At 46.0% G+C, this 22,478-nt stretch overlaps 1 protein-coding gene across 1 annotated transcript in view; it reads right to left on the reverse strand.

The window, feature by feature from the left end:
- LOC136699682 (retinoic acid receptor beta-like) overlaps positions 1 to 22,478 on the reverse strand; it is a 65,077-nt gene continuing 42,599 nt past the window's right edge. The window contains exons 4-8 of the mRNA XM_066674593.1: positions 21,975 to 22,135; positions 9,797 to 9,973; positions 6,619 to 6,823; positions 5,006 to 5,164; positions 1 to 2,926 (exon numbers count right to left, since the gene is read on the reverse strand). Of these exons, the coding sequence (XP_066530690.1) occupies positions 2,676 to 2,926; positions 5,006 to 5,164; positions 6,619 to 6,823; positions 9,797 to 9,973; positions 21,975 to 22,135 (953 nt within the window). The 3' untranslated portion in view covers positions 1 to 2,675. The remainder of the gene's footprint in view (positions 2,927 to 5,005; positions 5,165 to 6,618; positions 6,824 to 9,796; positions 9,974 to 21,974; positions 22,136 to 22,478) is intronic.

Here is a 22,478-nt window from a genome sequence, read left to right on the forward strand (position 1 = left end):
GAGCATAGATGGATGGATAGACACCAAAGAGAGAGTGAGAGAGACAGAGAGAGAGAGAGTGAGTTAGAAAGATTCTTACAGTAATCCCACAATAAGAAATATTAGATATTATTTAGATTCAAGATTCGATTCATTTCATTGAAAAATATCTGCAGCACGTTCGGTCATATTCCCTCACGTGTTCCCTCATGATCAGAGACATGTGGATGATGTGAGTCTCATTAATGATATGCAGGTTGTGGATGGAGAGCACAGCTTTTTTTTTTTTTTTTTTACCCTGAGTTCAGTAAAATGTTTCAGGACCAAACAACGGTTTTCTACTGAGGACTCGGAGCAGAGCGGGGGCTAAAAGTGTACAATCTCTTACAGCCATCAGTGACCACACTGTGTCAACTGCCTTACAGTCAGCCAGAGAGAGAGAGAGAGAGAGAGAGAGAGAGAGAGAGAGAGAGAGAGAGAGAGAGAGAGAGTGAGTAGTTTACAATCTGCCCGGTGCAGAGGCCTGTGTTGGTGAAGATTGCATTGTTCTCATTGTTTACTGCCAAAAACAATAAAAAAAACATCAACATAAAAGCCACTTGTGTAGAACAGGAGTGTGAGGGTCTCTGAGCGAGAAGGGGTCAGACTATGAGCTCACAGTCACACATTTACTGCTTTGACCCTAAATAAAAACCTGTGTCGGCGAAGAGTGAACTTAAAATAAGGCCTTTACAACAGTGAATGTGTGTCTGTGGTCTTGAACTCTACATCCCCTTCATATTTCATTTAAGGTGATGAATGGTGGTCCTTGCAGTGCGTGTACATGTGTGTGTATATATGTGTGAGTGTGTGTGTGTGTGTGTGTAGATTTTCCTCACCTAGACACATGACTGTAGAGCTTATTTTTAGAAAGAAACTGCAAGAAACAAAACTGCATTAAATATACGAAGCATATATAAAATCTTAGCCGTCCGTACGGTGATATGCATAAACATTCTACAGCACTGTATTTAAAGATGTGCAGTGGCGAGTTCTGTCCACTAGGGGGGAGCGGTAGCTTTAGGTGCAGGTGCGGGAGCTTTGTTTACAGACGTGTAGATGTAGTGTTAGTAGCGTATTGTCACTTTCTCAATAAACACATCATTTATCAGCATTTGAAAACATTAGAGTCCATTTACATAGTTCGAGTACTTCATGACTCACAGAAATGGTCCAAAACTTAATCTTATTACGTTAACGTGTTAAAAATGAAGTCATTCCGTCACTCACTCACTCACTCACCCAGTCACTCTCTCTCAATCACTCACTCTCTCTCTCACTCACTCACTCACTCACTCACCCAGTCACTCTCTCTCACTCACTCACTCACTCACCCAGTCACTCTCTCTCACTCACTCACTCATCCTCTCTCTCTCTCACTCACTCACTCACCCAGTCACTCTCTCACTCACTCACTCACTCTCTCACTCACTCACTCACTCTCTCTCTCACTCACTCAGTCACTCACTCACTCACTCGCTCACTCTCTCTCACTCACTCACTCACTCACTCACTAACAGAAGAAGAAAGAAAGTGTGGTTACTGACTTGATAAATACGTTCTTAATTTTTAATGTTTGTTATTGTAAATAGATATTATTAATTTATTTTGGGGCCATTTCTAAAGAATAATGTACTTAGAGCTTTTATAAAGTTTTATAAAGATTTGGAGAGAGTGTGGTTTTAGTGACAACACCTCTCTCACTCTCTTTAGCGCCACTTCTCCCCCTAGTGGTCATCTGTCTCCTGTGCATCTTTAAGACATGTTTGTATCGCCTCAAACGATAAAGTTTAAAGATTAAGACAATGAAAAAAGCACCACAAAATTTATCGTACAGAGATTTACCCACAGAGATGGTATGTACAATGTACACCAGCATGTGTGTGTGAGAGAGAGAGAGAGAGAGAGAGAGAGAGAGAGAGAGAGAGAGAGAGAGAGAGAGAGAGGGAGCGCAAAAGTCACGTATGTAACTCAGAGCCCGTCATGCAGGTTAAGTAATTAATAATTAATTCATGTACAGACACCTGAGGGGTTTCACCTCTGTGTTACAGGTGGGCGTCCGGGGCGAGCGAGCAGATGCTCTGGCGCTGATGATCCAGTCCCGTAAGAGCTCACCATTCTCTTCGTTGTTATTTTTGCCTTTGTTTTTGCACACGAAGCGCTGGTCCTTTTCGGCCTATTTGTTTTTGTGGCGAACACTTTATTTTAACGTCTGCTTCTTAGACATTGATTCACAGACGATTAATACTGCCCTAGCAGCCTGTCTAGTCCCTGAATGAACCTGTTTATGCTCCACAGAGCGGGTCCCCTACACGGGGCGGTCATGTTTAAGGTTGAAAAATGTTTAGTGCAGAATCTCTAACACGATCAGAGGAGAAAATGGCTGACTGCCACTTTAACACACATCAGATAAACATCAGAAACACATTTATGGGGCTCTGATAGGGCATTATTAAAAATCTGCTAATAATTAAGTGACCGTTAAGAGGCAGACCTTCAGATAAAGTGCTTCCTATTATATGTGAAGGAGAAAAAAAGGAATGAAATGAGAGGAGAAGACCGGAGGGGGACGCGCGGGAGGTCCACCTGCTTCTGTGCAAAGGAGAGTCTGAGACCTTGGTTCTGATTGAGGTTTTTAGGTGCTGTGTGTTTGTTCCTCACGGCTCCTCGCTGGATGATGTTTCTGGTTCTGGTTCCGGTTCCGGCTCAGGTTCTGGTTCTGGTTCCTGTTCTGGTTCTGGCGAGGTGGTGCCGGAGGAACGTTTCTGTTTGGACGGGCTTTTGTCCGCACTGTTTCCCTCTGTGGAGCTCTGACCATCCTGACCTTCAGAGTTCTCCAACATCTCCTGGATGAGAGGAGGCATAGAGCCGGGAATCTCCATCTTCAGAGAAATCACTCTCTCGGCACCTGGAGAGAGAGAGAGAGAGAGAGAGAGAGAGTGAGGGGAAGAGAGTTAGAGAGAAAGACAGAGAGAGAGAGAGAGAGAGAGAGAGAGAGAGAGAGAGACCTTCAGGTGTGGTTCAGAATGACTGTACAGTAATGGATCTCGAGGTTGTGTTTGTGTTGAGTTTGTGTCAGGGTTGTGTTTGTGTTAAGTTTGTGTTGTGGTTGTGTTTGTGTCGTGGTTGTGTTTGTGTTAAGTTTGTGTTGTGGTTGTGTTTGTGTCGTGGTTGTGTTTATGTTGAGTTTGTGTCGTGGTTGTGTTTGTGTTGAGTTTGTGTTTGTGTTGAGATTGTGTCGTGGTTGTGTTTGTGTTTTGTTTGTGTTGAGTTGGTGTTTGTGTTAAGTTTGTGTTGTGTTTGTGTTGAGTTGGTGTTTGTGTTAAGATTGTGTTGTGGTTGTGTTTGTGTCGTGGTTGTGTTTGTGTTGAGTTTGTGTCGTGGTTGTGTTTGTGTTGAGTTTGTGTTGAGTTGGTGTTTGTGTTAAGTTTGTGCTGTGGTTGTGTTTGTGTTGTGTTTGTGTTGAGTTGGTGTTTGTGTTAAGTTCGTGTTGAGTTTGTGTCATGGTTGTGTTTGTGTTGAGTTGGTGTTTGTGTTAAGTTTGTGTTGTGGTTGTGTTTGTGTCGTGGTTGTGTTTGTGTTGAGTTGGTGTTTGTGTTAAGTTTGTGTTGAGTTTGTGTTGTGGTTGTGTTTGTGTTGAGTTTGTGGTTGGGTTTGTGTTGAGTTTGTGTCGTGGTTGTGTTTGTGTTGTGTTTGTGTTGTGTTTGTGTTGAGTTTGTGTTGAGTTTGTGTCATGGTTGTGTTTGTGTTGTGTTTGTGTTGAGTTTGTGTCAGGGTGTGTTTGTGTCATGGTTGTGTTTGTGCTGAGTTTGTGTTTGTGTTGAGTTTGTGTCATGGTTGTGTTTGTGTTGAGTTTGTGTTTGTGTTGAGTTTGTGTCAGGGATGTGTTTGTGTTAAGTTTGTATTGTGGTTGTGTTTGTGTTGTGTTTGTGTTGAGTTTGTGTCGTGGTTGTGTTTGTGTTGAGTTTGTGTTTGTGTCGTGGTTGTGTTTGTGTCGTGGTTGTGTTTGTGTCGTGGTTGTGTTTGTGCTGAGTTTGTGTTTGCGTGTGTCGTGGTTGTGTTTGTGTTGAGTTGGTGTTTGTGTTGAGTTTGTGTCGTGGTTGTGTTTGTGTTAAGTTTGTGTTGTGGTTGTGTTTGTGTCGAGTTTGTGTTGAATTTGTGTCTGTGTCGTGGTTGTGTTGAGTTTGTGTCGTGGTTGTGTTTGTGTTGAGTTTGTGTCGTGGTTGTGTTTGTGTTGAGTTTGTGTTTGTATCATGGTTGTGTTTGTGTTGAGTTTGTGTTGAGTTTATGTTTATGTCGTGGTTGTGTTTGTGTTGAGTTTGTGTTTGTGTCGTGGTTGTGTTTGTGTTGTGGTTGTGTTTGTGTTGTGATTGTGTTTGTGTGGTGGTTGTGTTTGTGTTGAGGTTGTGTGGTGGTTGTGTTTGTGTTGAGTTTGTGTCGTGGTTGTGTTTGTGTTGAGTTTGTGTCATGGTTGTGTTTGTATTGAGTTTGTGTCGTGGTTGTGTTTGTGTTGAGTTTGTGTCATGGTTGTGTTTGTGTTGTGTTTGTGTTTGTATTGTGTTTGTGTTGAGTTTGTGTCAGGGTTGTGTTTGTGTTAAGTTTGTGTTGTGGTTGTGTTTGTGTCGTGGTCGTGTTTGTATTGAGTTTGTGTCGTGGTTATGTTTGTGTTGAGTTTGTGTCGTGGTTGTGTTTGTGTTGAGTTTGTGTTGTGGTTGTGTTTGTGTTGAGTTTGTGTCATGGTTGTGTTTGTGTTGTGTTTGTGTTGAGTTTGTGTTGTGGTTGTGTTTGTGTGGTGGTTGTGTTTGTGTTGCGTTTGTGTGGTGGTTGTGTTTGTGTTGAGTTTGTGTTTGTGTCGTGATAGTGTTTGTGTCGTGGTTGTGTTTGTGTTGAGTTTGTGTTTGTGTCATGTTTGTGCTTGTGTTTGTGTTGAGTTTGTCATGGTTGTGTTTGTCTTGAGTTTGTGTGGTGTTTATCGAGGTGTGTTTACCTTTGGCGCTGATGCTGCGCAGGTCAGTGATCTTCATCAGCGTTTTGGGAAACATGTGCGGTTTGCTGGGTCTGCGCTTCCGGACGTAGATTTTCAGAGCCTCCAGCAAAGGCTCCTGCAACTCATCCACCTTCGAGGGCTCCTCCAGGTCCTGGCGGTCTGTTCACACACACACACACACACACACACACACACACACACACACACACACACACACACATTGGATGGAGCTATATTACTCCAAATAACACAGTTCCACTATTCCACAGCCCATCACTTGTGTCCTTACACGTTTCTAAATCATACGTCTTGACAGCAAGGTTATCTCAGACTCATGTGCAGCTGCTCCAGAGCTCCCACTACATTGGAGCATTGGAGAATATACAAACAGTACAAGATACTGTGCAGATTTTGTGACATCACAAAACGATTTAAACAGGCTGTTATTGCAGCTTAAACACGTAGATGGACTGTACACACTGATCCCTGTGTACTACTTTTTGACCCTTTTTACAAAGTGTAAATTTCAGTGATTTGACCCTTTTTATTCCTCTTAGGCCTGTGGCCACGAGGTGGCAGTGTTGCTATGGGAATGTGGCCCTAGTCAATCCCCCATTCTCTGAGGGCAGGGGTGTCAGCGCAGCTTTACTTAGATTCACTCTGAATTACGCAAGAGTGTGTAACACACACCTGAGTCAAATATATAACAGTCTCGCACACACACGCCTTGTCTCACATGCAGCCAGGTGTGTGTGTGTGTGTGTGTGTGTGTACCAGGGATACCTCACATTGTGGAGACTTGTCTTCCCTGTGGGGAACATTTACGCTTAAACTTATATTACTTAAGAAAATATTCATTTTAAATATCCACAAAATGAATGGAAGTCTATGTAATGTCCCCACAAATCACACACACAATCTCTTATTTGTATTAGATCTAGGTATTCACCACATTGTGGGGACCAAAATCAGCTTACCCCCTTCCATATGGGTGTAAGAAAAATCATGTTCCCATGATATAAATCATTACATTTCTAAATAAAATAAAATTAAATTAATGTGTTAAATTTGGGTTTGGTCTAGGGCTTAGGTTAGGGTCAGGATAAGTCTCCACGAAATTAACGGAAGCTTAGGTAATGTAACCTTAAACCATGGAGACAAGTCTGTAGGTCTTTCCCAAAACCTAGTGAGCTCCATACGTAGGCACTGACTCCGTAGACAGCTGTTCAAGTGAGCGATTGCATCACTGCTTGTTCCCGCCCACTGCACGAGACTGGTGTTTACTTCAATCAGCGTCTAGCATTACCTGCTCTTCCTGTTTTTAATCACGATTTTAATTATCTTCGCTCTGGGAGAGGAGTGAAATGGACAGGAGTCTTGCCTGCATTGCATCATGGGATTGCCTTTACAGCTGAAGTATAGTTTGATGCTGCCTTAAAATTCAGCCAGATTAAGGTGTCTCTGTAGGAAGTGTATTTAAGGTGTCTTAGAATCGGGACAGCCCACATGTCGGGAGCACACACACTATGACGTAAAATGCTCTCTATATCAACAGCTCACTAGGTTTTGGGACAGACCCTGTGTGTGCGTGTGTGTGTGTGTGTGTGTGTGACCTCCAGAGATGAGGCAGATGGCGGACAGTAGACCCGTCTCCGTGTCGTCCATCTCGATGGGCAGGAGCTGGTTGGCAAAAGTGAAGACGAGGTCAGTGAGGGGTCCGAACCCAGCGTTGTGCATCTGCGTCCGGTTCAGAGTCAGTCCATCTGAGAAGGTCATGGTGTCCTGATCTGGAGTGTATCGAGTACAGATGCGTAGGATCTACACACACACACACACACACAAAGTAAACACCGTGATTACTGGGGCAATATATAGAGGTCACAAGCTCATCCAGCATTCCCCCAACTCCTACAGTTAAAATGTAGTGGAACATTGCTGTAAAAATTTGATGGCATTAGTGAGGTCATGCTGAGTGTCGGATGCTTATTCCTGGGTCACAAACACCACTCCAACTCATCCCAAAGTTACTGCACGGAGCTCGGTCACACTCCACAGCTCTAGTCCAGGCTTGGCATTGAGCGTGATGACCTTCATGTAACACAATGTAAGATGTAACACAGTGTGATGGATAGTGTGTGTGGTGCTTTCCTAGAGAAACACACAGGATCAGAACTGTGGACAGTGGTGGTGAATGGAACCAAACATCCGCCTCTAAACCCCCTTCACTGTAAATGACAAATTCTTGGGAGTAACTTGGAATCAACTTTTATACTTTAACAGGGAAAATACTGAAGGGAAACTTCAGTCACTGAATCTGCGGCTCTACTGTGAGTTTCAGGCTGCGACTGTGGAAGATTTAAAGGTTTAAATAGGAGACTTCATTAAAGGATTTTAAAATGAGAGACGTTAATATTTAATATGTTATTGTGTTATTAACCTGTTAACTTACACAATACATCTGTAAGAGTAGTGTATCTGTGCATGTTAAACAGCAAGAGGTATGCGCTGTGTGTGTGTGTGTGTAAGATATGGGAGGCGGTGTGTATGGCTGCTATATGAACCCTTTGAAGCAGATGCAGTGGGTTTGTGCTGACAGTGATTGGCAGCAGCGTCAGGGAGATGAAACAGAATAAAACATGGCTGCTGGCTGGGCACGCACACACACACACACACACACACACACACATTGTTTGATCCTCCTCTAAAGCCAAACTCCACACAATGCCACAGTGAACAGTCATCACAGAGGACAAGGTGAAACTGGCATTGGGTGTGTTTTTTGTGTGTGTGTGTGTGTGTGGGGGGGGTGTTTTTGTGTGTGTTTGGGGTGTTTTTTGTGTGTGTGTTGTGTTTGGTTGAGATATATATCATAGTGTGGGGACCTTTTCTATTTACACACTGACAGTGTGGGGACTTAGGGTTATTCTTTTACGCAACACTAGGTAAGTTTTAATATTTTTTGCTCCTGGGCTCCCCCTACAGTTGCAGGCTGCAGTTTACATTTATAGCACTGTCCTGAAATGAAGCCGGGGGGGGTGTTACATAGTGCTGTTTCTGCAGTGCTGATGGCTGATAGCAATGACAGAGGCTCAAATCTTCCGGCTGTAGCTCAGTGGAGCATCTCAGTGTTCAGGGCAAGTCTCCACAAAGTGTATGTAAGTCTGAAACCATGGCGACGAGACTGTGTGTGTGTGTGTGTGTGTGTGTACCAGGTATATATAATATTGGGGGCACAGGTCCCCACAATGTCATAATTACCTTTTTAAATTGTAGACAAGTTTAAGGTTAGGGTTAAGATAGTGGTAATTTCTAGAAAAATGAATGGTACGTCTCCACAAATTGAATGGAAATCTATGTTATGTCCCCACGATTCACAGATACAAGATATGAGTGTGTGTGTGTGTGTGTACTGAATGCCCTAAACATTTTTATTCACCAGTGATCTAACGTTTACTTTGACACTTGATCAGATAATCAGACTTTTTGAAGACTATTAACAGCCCCTTGTTTTCAGCTTCAGTCGAGTATTTCTGAATTTCCAAATTAATGATGAGAGAGTGTACAACAAGTTTTAATTCCTGAGGAAAATCACAGCTGCTTCTGGAATCTGAATTTACATAAAATCACACCGTGGCCTTGTGAATTAATTTATGATTAAACAGAGAACACAAACAGCCCCAGAACGCTCAGTCTCAGTGTCCCACTCTCTAACTTACTGTGTGTGATATTCCAGTGTACACACACACACACACACACACACACACAAACACACACACACACACACACACACACACACACACACACACACACACACACACACCTCCTGATAGAGAGCATCCTGTTTACCTAAAGAAATCACTCTGTCAGTTTCTCTCTTAATAAAACTCTTGCAGCATCTCTCTCCCTCTCTCATCCCCCCTCACACACACACACACACACACACATGCACACATACACATTCAAACACACACACACGGACACACACATGCACACACACATGCACACACACACACACAGACACATACACATACACACGGACACACACACACAAACACGAACACACACACACAAACACGGACACACACATGCACACACACACACACACACACACTCTGTCATTCTCTCTCCCATTTCCCTCCCTCTCTCTCTCTGAGTTGAATGGTAAATACTCACTGCAGTATTTCTACACAGAGCTCTCTCTCTCTCTCTCTCTCTCTCTCTCTCTCTGACACACACAAACACACACACACACACACACACACACCAGTCCCTGAACCTCACTGATGTGGCTGAATGTCATCAAATTCTCACACACACGGACACACAGCCTGAGAGTCTCATGGCCCACATTTACATCGAAGCCAGAAAACAAACAGCAGAATAAATGAATGCATTCGAGAGAGAAAGAGAGAGAGAGAGAGAGAGAGAGAGAGAGAGAGAGAGAGAGAGAGAGAGAGACAGACAGAGGGAGAGAGAGAGGGAGACAGACAGAGAGAGAGAGAGAGACAGAGAGAGAGAGACACAGAGAGAGTTCTAATTCTGTGTCAGAAATAAACGGGTTGTTTATCAATTGTTCTTGTTTTTGTTTACTTTTTATTAATTGACAAGTGCAAAACATTGTAAATGAGAATTCTCTGAAACACACAGATTATTTAGTTCCCTTCCAGTTTGTTTTTTAGCAAATTTAACACTGCCATCAAATCCTCACAGCAATGTGTTAACGTCTAGTGTAAAGTGTTCCATGAAGAGACGAGTGTGTTGAGTGCTGCAGGGAGGAAGACACCCACTCACCAGAATGTCCAGACAGGCTGCTTTCAGCAGAGTGATCTGGTCAGCGATGGTCAGTCCAGTGAAGCCAGGCACTCGTTTGGCAAACTCCACGATTTTGATAATGCACTTTGTGGCCAGCTCACTGAACTTATCCCACAGCCCCAGGTCCAGACGGACGCGGTGGTCAGCACTCGAGTTCTGGAGCAGGAAACACACACACACACACACACACACACACGAATACAAAGTTAGACTCATGCAGACGATAAACTGAACAAGTCGCATGCTGCTGACAAACAGCTCTGGGGTCTCGAGGTCCTGGATTTGATTCTCGTGTCACTGTCTGAGAGGAGGTTCCTTAAAATTCCTTAAAAAGGACAAACAAAATGAGTCAAAAACGAGACATGAGAGAAATACAGGAGAGAATAGGCTTAGGTTTATCCGGCATATATCAATACAGTTTGTGACTTTACTCAGATCTCCACTAAAACTCAAGATGAAACAAGTGAGATCACTGAGGTCTTTATCTCAGGAAACACATTTGAGCAACAGGAGACTTACAATGAAGTCTCCTTTGTAGTTGCAGGAGAAACTACGGAGATATGATTTTTCTTTCCTCTGGAGCATCTCTTGCTGCTGAAATGCTTCTCCTGAGAGAAAGATCGCAGTGGTGTCTCATGCTGGGCTCAATGCTGAGATAATTACACTTCTGTTTAATTCTGCAGCTGAACTAAAGACAGAGCGACACCGTTTCTCAACCACCTTTCCAACTGCATGGTGCAGGACTCTACAGGTCTCTACTGGACTCCCACAGCTCCCCCCTGAAATGTATCTGGTGTCGTCTCTAACCCCATCTCCAAGGGCAACAGTGGGCTTTGGAAACCACAACAACGGCGGTAACGTTAAGCGGTGTTTACTCATTGTGTATTGGCGTGTTGTTGTTGTTGTTGTTTGGGACTGAACACAGATCAGTAGAGCTGATCGTCTTGAGTCGGATAAAAACAAACGTGATCTCTGCTGCAGCTGGAGATTTTACAGATGGAGAGTTGGTGCTGGACGTCTGCGTTGCGTGGCATAGAGTGACGACTCTCCCTGGACAATCAGCGCTCTGCAAGGTTTACACGCCACGGTTTAGTCCCTACTCGGCTCGCCCTGAACCAGGAGAGAACAGCCACTAAACAAGAACCCGCTTCCAGAACCAGGATCTGATTTACCTGGTGGAGGAGGGGAACAGACAAGCCGAGTCCAGTAGGGACAGCTATAAGTGAATCTAGAGAGTGGAGAATGTAAGGCCCAGTCTCAGTGTTTTCATTAGACTCAGATAATGATCTGCAACGCCTACACATCAGCCTGCACACCAGAATAACTAACACACACACACACACACACAAGCTCAGAATATACTCATAACAACTGTACACACACATTTATAAATAAGAACTCCACAAAACTGTTGTGGGATGGGGATGTTTTGACTGAAACGTCAGGGGAGAACGGAGTGGCTCTAATGAAGCAGGTAGCTTCCGTGTGTGTGTGTGTGTGTGTGTGTGTGCTGCACTGTGATTGAAGCCTGTGCTACCTCTCCCTCTCTCTCTGTCTCTCTCTCTCTCCCTCTCTCTCTCTCTCTGCTGATAGAGCTGTGACAGCTCGAGAGAGACACAAGCCTATTAGAACACACTGAACCTACAGGGAGAGGGCGAGAGGGAGAGAGGGAGGGAGGGAGAGAGAGAGAGAGAGAGAGAGAGGGAGGTGTACTGTGTGGGAGAGACTGGTTTACTCAGTTTCGTTCTATAGAGATTTCTTGAAAGAAAATAATCTCTATTTTGAGGAAGCAGTTCTCAGTTTTTATTTGTGGCCGAGTTGTTCTCTTATTTCCCTACGTTATTATTAATCTTTTAATTACACCTGAATTACACACACACACACACACACAGAGAGAGAGACAGAGAGAGAGAGAGACAGAGAGAGAGAGATAGAGAGAGAGAGAGAGGGAGAGAGAGAGTGAGTGAGTGAGTGAGAAAGAGAGAGAGAGAGAGAGAGAGAGAGAGTGAGTGAGAGAGAGAGAGAGAGTGAGTGAGTGAGAGAGAGAGAAAGAGAGAGAGAGAAATATTTCTCTTTATGGCCTCACAAACCTGAAATGATTGCTGCCCTTTAGGAAAGCGGTACTAAACTAATGCTAGCTTTGTGTTGAGCTCCCAGAACATTGTGATAGCAGCAGATAAAAAAAAGATGAGAAAAAAGGAGAACTGGGAGATCTCAGAAGAGGACACAGTCTGAGTCGTTGTGCAGGACACTGGTGCTGCCGTTATAATCAACACAGCTGTCTACAGCAGCCATGAGGGACGCTCTTTGTATATCTGCTGCGTTACGCTGTTCTGCTCTTACAGGATACTCACTGTTTTTGGTGAAGTCTCAAGCTGCTTTCTGACATTTCAGGGTGTGTTTATACATGTCCACTTTGGCTTTGATTAAAGCGACCCCTGGTGTGATTGTTCTGTTAGTGTGGTTTGTTACTGCTTCATTTAGAACTCTGGTGGGCACCAAAAAGGCAGACTAAGACCACCTGAGGACGTGGGTCTAAATCAGTTCCTAAAAGCATACTCTGGTGCAATTTGTTCCAAGTCTGAGCACAATACGAACCCGAGGCATCTGAACAGAGCAAGCACAGGAACATAAACAGCAGCTTTCCTACCCTCCGCCACAAGTTACACAGTGCAGTTTCTGCAGTGCTGAGCCCAGAGTAGCAATGACAGTGGATCTATTCTCCCATTTAGGGCTCAGTGAATCCTCACAATGATTTTGAAGCTGTGATTTTAAGGTTAAAAATGTTACGTATTGTTCCTTTAACACTCGTGTGCAGTCAGCACAGCTGGGACAGTGTTCATCACTACGTCACACTGCTTTATTTTTCAGACGTGCGTGACTTATTTAGCAGGACGTGACGAGCGGCGTCTGCTGCGTGAATGTGTTTGGACATGCTTTTTTGAAAAATGCAGCATTGAGGATTTGAGATTTGTTACTTGATCGAGTTGGAAACATCCTCACTCTCCTGGAAACGGCGCTCGGGTTCGTTCCAGCTTCACGTCGACCAGCTTCATCAGGACCATTCCTGATGCTGAGGGGGAGGTCTATCAGGGCTTTAACTCCTCTCCCTCTCGCCTGTCTTGGACGCTGGGTGAATTCCTCAGTGGACACTGGAGACCAGGCTCTATTGTCTGGAGCTGAAGCGGGAGCTCAGTAAATATGATCCCGGGTTAAGTGCGAGCCGCGGTTCGGCTGTGTTTAAATCATCCTCAACGAGCCGCAACACTTTTCCCGCCAGGAAATGGCCGGCTCTCGGGCCTGCGATATTAAAACCACTCGTCTTCTTTCTCCCCGAGGGGCCGGGAGGAACGGAGGGAGGAGAGAGAGGGAGAGAGAGAGAAAGAGAGAGAGAGAGTGTCGTTTGATTTCTTCTGCAATCTCAGTCAATTACCGCTCTGCCATAATTCAATAGAAGGGAAGAAGGAAGTGGCCGGGGAATTCTAATTTCATTTAGAGGCATTTATCCAAACAAATTAGACAAACTCGCGACGTTAGAAAAGGAGCTGCTCCGCGCTGGAAGGAGCACTGCCTTTTTTATTTTATTTTTATGGGCCACGACGGGACAGGAATTTCAGGACGGGGCGATCGAGGCCTGAAATAAAACCCAATAGTGGGTTATGTGGCCGATATTCAGCATCCAAAATCCACCTCCTCCTCCTCCTCTGCCTCCTCCTCAGGGCTTTTATTCTTCCTCTAAAAAGCTGCCAGGCTCATTTCTCGTCACCGTCGCTGTCAATGAAGCGTTATTCATCGTTGGGGTTTAAGCGCCTCCTCCCCCCCCCCTCACCCGCACGTGAACTCCCCAAACTCACAGAGGAGCGGGATCTGAATATTTCGCGGCATAATTGGAGCTTTAACCTAATCCTTGGAGAAGGAGGAGGTGGAGGATGGAGGGGAGGGGGCTCCTCTTCTGTTGCCAATAAAAAGCTTCCAAAGGCACGCCAACCAAGCGGCGGCGATAATAAAGACGTCCTCCCAGGGCTAGAGGAGGATAATTAGCTCGGATCCAGATAAAGGCTCTTCACCCTGCCCTCGCTCCACGAGAAACAGACTGGAGTCGACTTGTTGCTGTTTCAGATTGGGTTCACTATCGGGATCCACGCTTTGTTTATGTGCACGCAGGAATTTATATAGCGTACCTTTAATCTCCACATTTCCAAAGGCATTTTAGTGTCAATAAAAACACGAGTTCTGGAAAACACCTTCCATTCATTCATTAACAGCTTCATCCTCACCAGGGTCATGGTGGGTCAAGAGCCATCTCAGCATCACACACTCACCCAGTCATTCACACACTCACCCAGTCACTCACACACTCACCCAGTCACTCACACAGTCACCCAATCACTCACACATTCACCCAGTCACTCACACACTCACCCACTCACAAAGTCACTCACACACACATCTGTGGACAGTTTCACACACTCACCCAGTCATTCACACACACATCTGTGGACAGTTTCACACACTCACCCAGGTACTCACACACTTACCCAGTCACTCACACACACATCTGTGGACAGTTTCACAGTCTCACCCAGGTACTCACACACTTACCCAGTCACTCACACACACATCTGTGGACAGTTTCACAGTCTCACCCAGTCACTCACACACTCACCCAGTCACTCACACACTCACCTAGTCACTCACACACTCACCCAGTCACTCACACACTCACACTGTGACTCATACACACATCCAATCACGCACACAGTCACCCAATCACTCACACACTCACCCAGTCACTCACACTCACACTGTGACTCATACAAACATCCAATCACGCACAGTCACCCAATCACTCACACACTCACCCAGTCACTCACACACTCACAAATTCACTCACACACTAAACCAGTCACTCACATACTCACCCAGTCACTCACAATCTCACAAAGTCACTCACACATTCACCCAGTCATTCACACACTCACAATGTCTCACACACACATCTGTGGACAGTTTCACACACTCACCCAGTCACTCACACATTCACCCAGTCATTCACACACTCACAATGTCTCACACACACATATGTGAACAGTTTCACACACTCACCCAGTCACTCACACACTCACCCAGTCACTCACACACTCACACTGTGACTCATACACTCACCCAATCACCCACACACACATCAAATCACGCACACACTCACCCAGTCACTCACACATTCACCCAGCCCACTCACACACTCACCTAGTCACTCACACACTCCCCCCTCACTCACACACTCACCCAGTCACTCACACTCTCACCCAATCACTCACACACTCACAAAGTCACTCACACACTCACACATTCACCCAGTCATTCATACACTCACAATGTCTCACACACACATCTGTGGACAGTTTTACACACTCACCCAATCACTCATACACTCACCCAGCCCACTCACACACTCACCCAGCCCACTCACACACTCACCCAGTCACTCACACACTCACCCAGTCACTCACACACTCACCCAGCCCACTCACCCAATCACTCATACACTCACCCAGCCCACTCGCACACTCACCCAGTCACTCAAACACTCACCCCTCACTCACACACTCACCCAGTCACTCACACACTCACAAATTCACTCACACACTCACCCAATCACTCACAACGTCACTCACACACTCACCCAGTAACTCACACACTCACCCAGTCACTCACACATTCACCCAGTCATTCACACACTCACAAAGTCTCACACACACATCTGTGGACAGTTTCACACACTCACCCAGTCACTCACACACTCACCCAGCCCACTCACACACTCACTCATACACTCACCCAGCCCACTCACACACTCACCCAGTCACTCACACACTCACCCAGTCACTCACACAGTCACTCACACACTCACCCCTCACTCACACACTCACCCAGTCACTCACACACTCACCCAGTTACTCACACACTCACCCAATCACTCACAACGTCACTCACACACTCACCCAGTCACTCACACATTCACCCAGTCATTCACACACTCAGAATGTCTCACACACACATCTGTGGACAGTTTCACACACTCACCCAGTCACTCACACACTCACCCAGCCCACTCACACACTCATCCAGTCACTCACACACTCACCCAGTCACTCACACAGTCACCCAGTCATTCACACACTCACAAAATCACTCACACACTCACCAGTCACTCACAGGATGTCCCTGTTTATGAAACTGTTAGCACTAATTCTCTGTTCGTTTGTGCAGCACAGTTTACAAAGGCCACTCTCTCAGAGCAGGTCCAAGCCTCAAACAGGCAAACCAATGCTTCTTCTCCACACCACATCCTTTCAGACCCATGTCCTTCTCACAGTGGAAAGAAGATGGACACAGACAGTTGTGGATCTTCCCTCTGATCTCCTTCCTCTCTGTTTTCACCACTCGCTGTGGATCAGCAGCCGATGATGATTTGTGAGAGTTGTAGACTCCTAAAAATATAGTGACACAAAATCTGCTGATTCCTCTTTCTGACTAACACCTCCCACCACTCCCTCAGCACACTCACACACACACACACACACACACACACACACACCACACACACACAAACACACTCACACACACACTCACACACACACACAAACAAACTCACACACACACTCACACACACTTACACACACACACACCCACACACAAACACACACTTACACACACAAACACACACACACACACACCACACACACACTCACACACACACACACACACACACACACACACACACACTCACTTACACACACACACACTCACTTACACACACACACACACACACACACATACACACTCACACACAAACACACAGTCACTCACACTCACACACACACTCACTTACACACACTCACACACACACACACACACACACACTCACAAAAGCCCCCCGTTATCAACTCCTGAGTAAAATGACAGCGGGACTGAGATATGACTGGAATGTTTTTGCTTGCTTTAAGCTGTAAAGGTTGGTTTTTCAGAGGCGCCAATCGTCTGGCATCACGAGACCGCCTCATCCTGCCAGAACGGAGCAGCTGTGACAGATGTGTGTGTTTATGTGTGTGTGTGTTACACATTTACACACAAACCCTGAGTTGGACTGTGGAAGCTGCCGATCAGAGATGTGTTAATGGAGCATGAACGTCAATCTCAGAAACCTCACGCTGAGCTCCAGCTATATTTACACCAGTCGAAACAAACACCAGCTCACTGTCAATCATCTCTGCAACACCGCTGCTCTCCTCACTCGCTGAAAAATAAAAATAAAGCCCTAATCTCCTGCTGCTATCAGGCCCTCAATCACAGGCTGAGGAGCGCTGCTTCTCCAGAGTCCGGGGTGTCGGAGAAACAGATCTATGTCAGCTTCGCTTGTCACGGTGTAGCACCACACTCCGGAAAGTACTGCCAGGTTTAAGACAGCTCCCCTGAACTGCGACCTCTCTCTCCGACAGGTAAACATTTGTGGATCGTCCCCAAAGGCAAACGTCGGCCGGTCAAGCCGGGGTCATCCTCGCTGAGATCAAATCCATGATGTGTTTCACAGGTCGTGTCGGTGGAGCCTGACTACTCTGAGTTGATTTACTACTCTGTGCTTTACTCCAGCTCAGGTGTTTTAGGGGCTTTCACACACGCCTTGTTCTGACCAGACCTTTGGTTTGTGTCGCTCCTGTGTGTGTGATGTGAGGGTGTGTGTCTCTCCTGCATGTGATGCGAGGGTCTGTGTTGCTCCTGCGTGTGATGCAAGGGTGTGTGTTGCTCCTGCGTGTGATGCAAGGGTGTGTGTTGCTCCTGCGTGTGATGTGAGGGTGTGTGCTGCTCCTACATGTGATGTGAGGGTGTGTGTCGCTCCTGTGTGCGATGCGAGGGTGTGAGCTGCTCCTACGTGTGATGTGAGGGTGTGTGTCGCTCCTGCGTGTGATGCGAGGGTGTGTGCTGCTCTTATGTGTGATGTGAGGGTGTGTGTCACTCCTGCGTGTGATGTGAAGGTGTGTGCCACTCCTACGTGTGATGCGAGGGTGTGTGCTTCTACTATGTGTGATGTGAGGGTGTGTGTCGCTCCTGTGTGTGATGCGAGGGTGTGTGCTGCTCCTACGTGTGATGCGAGGGTGTGTGCTGCTCCTACGTGTGATGTGAGGGTGTGTGTTGCTCCTGAGTGTGATGCGAGGGTGTGTAATGCGAGGGTGTGTGTTGCTCCTGTGTGTGATGTGAGGGTGTGTGCTGCTCTTACATGTGATGTGAGGGTGTGTGCTGCTCCAAGTGTTATGTAAGGGTGTGTGTTGCTCCTGCGTGTGATGCGAGGGTGTGTGTCGCTCCTGCGTGTGATGCGAGGGTGTGTGTTCTAGTGAAGCTCCACTGGCCACGGCTCTCTCTCCCAGGAGCTGGGGGATGGAAGGAGCTCTAGACTCAGCCCCAGGTTGAAGCACGCAGCTGCAGCAGGGTTAGACTCGCAGAACAACATGATGTGGACCGAGGAGGGGGATTTGAGCCCAGAGTTGACCTGCCTGGCTGCAGATACTGATGTCTGGAGCAGATCCTGCAGATAGAGCCAAGGTACGCTTCTGCAGCTGCCAACATTCCTGCACAGACTTGGCCATTAGGGGGCAGTGTTGCTTCTTCCACATTGAATGTACAGAAACGTACAGATGAAGTGTAAACCCTGAAACAGCAATACGTTCAGCTGCAGACTGAGGAGTAAAACTGGCCTTGCTTCAGAGGTGAAAAATGCAGGCTTGGGAAGGAGAACTGGAAGAGAATTTGAGTGGTGTCTAATGTCTTATTCCCTTTTACTGTTAAGACACCGGACACTAAGGACGTGTTTCTCAGATGAAAGTCTGGACCAAGGTCTGAACGAAGGTTTCTGTTCTGCAATTTAGCAATTTCCATGATATTCCTACGTCCTGCCATCTTTCATTCTATTCACATTTTCAGTTCCACCTTAATGGGGACTAATGCTGTGTCCCACCTCCAACACTACTGAGTACCGTTCCGAGAATGCAGTGTCTTTTACACTCTATGTAGTTGGGGAATAAAGCAGATGTTACGCAGTAGGAATCACAGCTGTTTACATTTTGTTTCAGTTTATTACAGAAAACCAGGACCCTTCTCACCCTAACCACAGGCTTTTTACCCTTCTTCCATTTGGGAGGCATTACAGGAGCCTCTGCAGGCTCTGACAGACTCAGGTAGAGCTTCTTCCCTGAGACCGTGACCCTGCTGAGCTCCACACCATCACTTTAACGGCACGCACAGCACTGTACTGTACAGTTAGATTACTGCACTATTCATCTTACACACTCCGTCTTACATCTCATACCTGTATCTCTGTTAGATCTGTGAGATGCTGCACAATGAATCTAATCTAATCTGATCTGTGGTGTCACTGAGGACACAGTTTTCACTGAAGGAGCATAGTGGGGTAATAGCAATGAATTGAAAAGGTTTTTACATTCATCTGCTCTTTTTGGAGTGAAGGCAGAGAGTGAAACACCTGGTCACATCTGTCTCTGTCATTTCTTCTGCCTCAACGTCCTGTAATTGGCTCCAAAATCGGAACCATTCCAAAAATGTTTTTTCACACTGCGCACAAACCAGACCTTGGTTCATCTCAGGCACCTTTGGTTCAGACCAAACTGAAGAGTCTGGACTAAACAAGGCACGTGTGACAGTAACCTGAGTGATGACCCACTCCCGATGTATGAAGAGCAAGGAAGAGAAGCTGGGAAAACCTTGTGCTGAGAACTCAATGCTTTTCTATGAGTATATACCGCTGAATTTCACGTCACCTGAAGAAACAGGAGTGTAAATCAACTTGACACCTGTTTACAATGCTAAGCTAATCCCGCAGCCTCCCCGCTTTAATGCTAGCTACATGCCACAAAGGCTGATAACGACTCAAAGAGATCAGCCACATTTACTCCACGATTCAAAGAGGCATTCAAGTGACACCTTTATTGTTCGGTGGGACGGGTGCTCACGCCCCCCTGAAGAACACGTCACAAAGAACAAGCTCCCACTCGACCCAAACCCACTGCTAACGTTCCTAGCGCGGCTCTGAAGCCTGTCATTAGCGCTGCTCCTACACACAGCGTGGGGAATAAGCCCATCATTCATCAGACGTTATTCCCCCCCACCCCCCCGAGCTCAGAGGTGAGCTGCGCATCTAAAACAATCGTCTTTATTCTCCGGCATCGACAAGCAGAGGATCTGGCAACCTCGTCACGTCCGCGCCATACAGCACGGCTTCATTTAGATCAGCCTCCTTTTGTTTGCTTTATATTAATAATGAAAACCTCGGCTTCATTGTTCAGCCAACACTCACGCAGCCTTTGTGAGGAACTGTCTAATCTCGTTTCACCGCCATTGATTTCCACTGCTACTTTAACTCTGGATTCTGGGGCGGAAAAAAGCCCATTGAAGGCCAGAGGAGCCGGGGAGAGAGAGAGTGGGAGAGAAGAATGGAAGTTATTGAATAGTTCTCGGGGATTTGCCGTAATAATTGAGCACTCGGGCCGAATTAAAGAAGGATTTACAGTTGCGTACACACCATCGATTAGCTCTGAGCTCCGTCCAGTAAGAATTACAGCACGAGGCCCAAATCAAACACACCCTTCGCAGATAACTCCGGGGCTGGACCCCAAGGTTTGACTCCGCTCAGGAAGAACACATGACTCGATATCATCACTCAGAACCCTCATGGATTTGATTAGCTCAGCGCACACTCCACCGGTGCAAGTCTATTGCTCTTTTAGCCTGTAATCTATAGAACAGGATCAGAGCAGCTGCAGCATGGACACAGAAGAACACTGCAGTCCTCTCTCAGCCGGTCCAATCATCTCCAGTCTCATCCATGCGGCTTGTGCTATTCATTTTGGGGATTGCTTAGAATTAGTGATGACATTCAATTAAAACAATTGAGTTAATCACTAGGGCATTCTGTGATTAATCACAAGTTAAAATGCTAAAGAGTTAACCTCAAATACGACAAAGCTCGGGCACAAGCTTTAATTAAAAAAAAAATCAGCTCAGACACCAAGACACCTCCATATTCAGCTTCAATAAATATGCTGCTTAAGCAAGACACGAAAGAAAGAATGTGTCTCACAGCAGCTGTTTTTGCATTTGTGAGCGAGTGAGAGGGAGAGAGAGAGAGAGAGAGAGAGTGAGAGTGAGAGAGAGAGAGAAAGAGAGAGAGGGTGAGAGAGCGAGAGTGTGAGAGAGAGAAAAAATGAGAGAGAGAGAGTGAGAGAGCGAGAGTGTGAAAGAGAGAGAGCGACAGAGAGAGAGAAAGACAGAGAGAGAAAGACAGAGAGAAAAGAGAGAGGAAGAGAGTGAAAGACAGAGCAAGAGAGAAAGAGCGAGAGAGCGAGAAAGAGAGAGAGAGAGAGAGAGAGAGAGAGAGAGGTAAAAGAGAGGAAGAGTGAAAGACAGAGCGAGAGAGCGAGAAAGAGAGAGAGATAGGGAGAGAGAGAGAGAGAGAGAGAGAAAAGAGAGGAAGAGAGTGAAAGATTGAATGAGAGAGAGAGAGAGGGAGAGTGATATAGAGAGAGAGGGAGAGAGAGAGGAAGGGAGTAAGGAAGGCTGTAATCCCACCTTTAAACCACTTCCAGGTCAGAAAAGTTTTTTAGAACACAGCAGTGATGTCTGAGTAAACCCTGTGTCCACTTATTGTCTCACACTCCTGCCTCATTGGTCCACCTACTAGATGTAAAGTTTGTATTTACTAACAGCAATGGTTTCTGATTGGCTGTGCCTCTACCATCACGGGCCGCTACAAATGTTGCCCAGTGCAGCAGCGCAGCCAATGGAAACACGCCCTGCAGAAACAGAAATGAAATGGAAGCTTCGTTTCTCAGTGTATTTTATATATTACACATTAATTTACATCTGTAACAGACTCATACCCCAGATCCATAGTTATTGACTATATCTAAATATTTATTTTTTAAAACAAGGAAGGCAGCACCCTAGCACCCTCTGTTGGCTCCGGCCTACATTAACTCACCGCCTAACTCACTCTGCCTTGTCCTGGCTCAGATTGGAATGATATTCCATACATTATCATATATAAGTGTAAGAGAGTATCTGGGTTATGTTTCAGCAGGGGACTCACCGTGGTGTACTTGCCCAGCTGGCACAGCGAGGGGAACGTCTCCTGGTGTGCTTTCCGGATCTTTTCGATGATGGCCTCCAGCTCGGCCGAAAGCTCATAGCTCTCCTGGAGCTCAGGCTTGGGGCTCTCCTTCTTCTTCTTGTTCCTGTCGTTCCTCACGGCTGCAGGGGGAACGGGAAATGAGGGAAATCATCAGAAACTCTTCGTGTATTTTTATGAAGCAGGAAAAAAGCTGCACTGGTTAATAACAACGCACGGTAATGAGAGGGTTCAGCTGAAACTGAAGCTGAGGTTCAGGACACGTTCACCAAAAAACTGAAACTGAAAACTCACCAGTCCACCTTAAATGGTACCAACCTTACATTCTGAGACTGCCAAGTAATTGTCATTTAAAGTGGAACAGTAAATTATAGGAGAGATATTATGTAGATTCTGATTCTGCTCCATTCTGACGTCAAGGGCAGAGACTTTAGATTGGCCCCGCCCCCTCATCTGAGTCAGTCC

This window comes from Hoplias malabaricus, chromosome 6 (genome assembly GCF_029633855.1).
Source record: "Hoplias malabaricus isolate fHopMal1 chromosome 6, fHopMal1.hap1, whole genome shotgun sequence".
Taxonomy (NCBI): domain Eukaryota; kingdom Metazoa; phylum Chordata; class Actinopteri; order Characiformes; family Erythrinidae; genus Hoplias; species Hoplias malabaricus.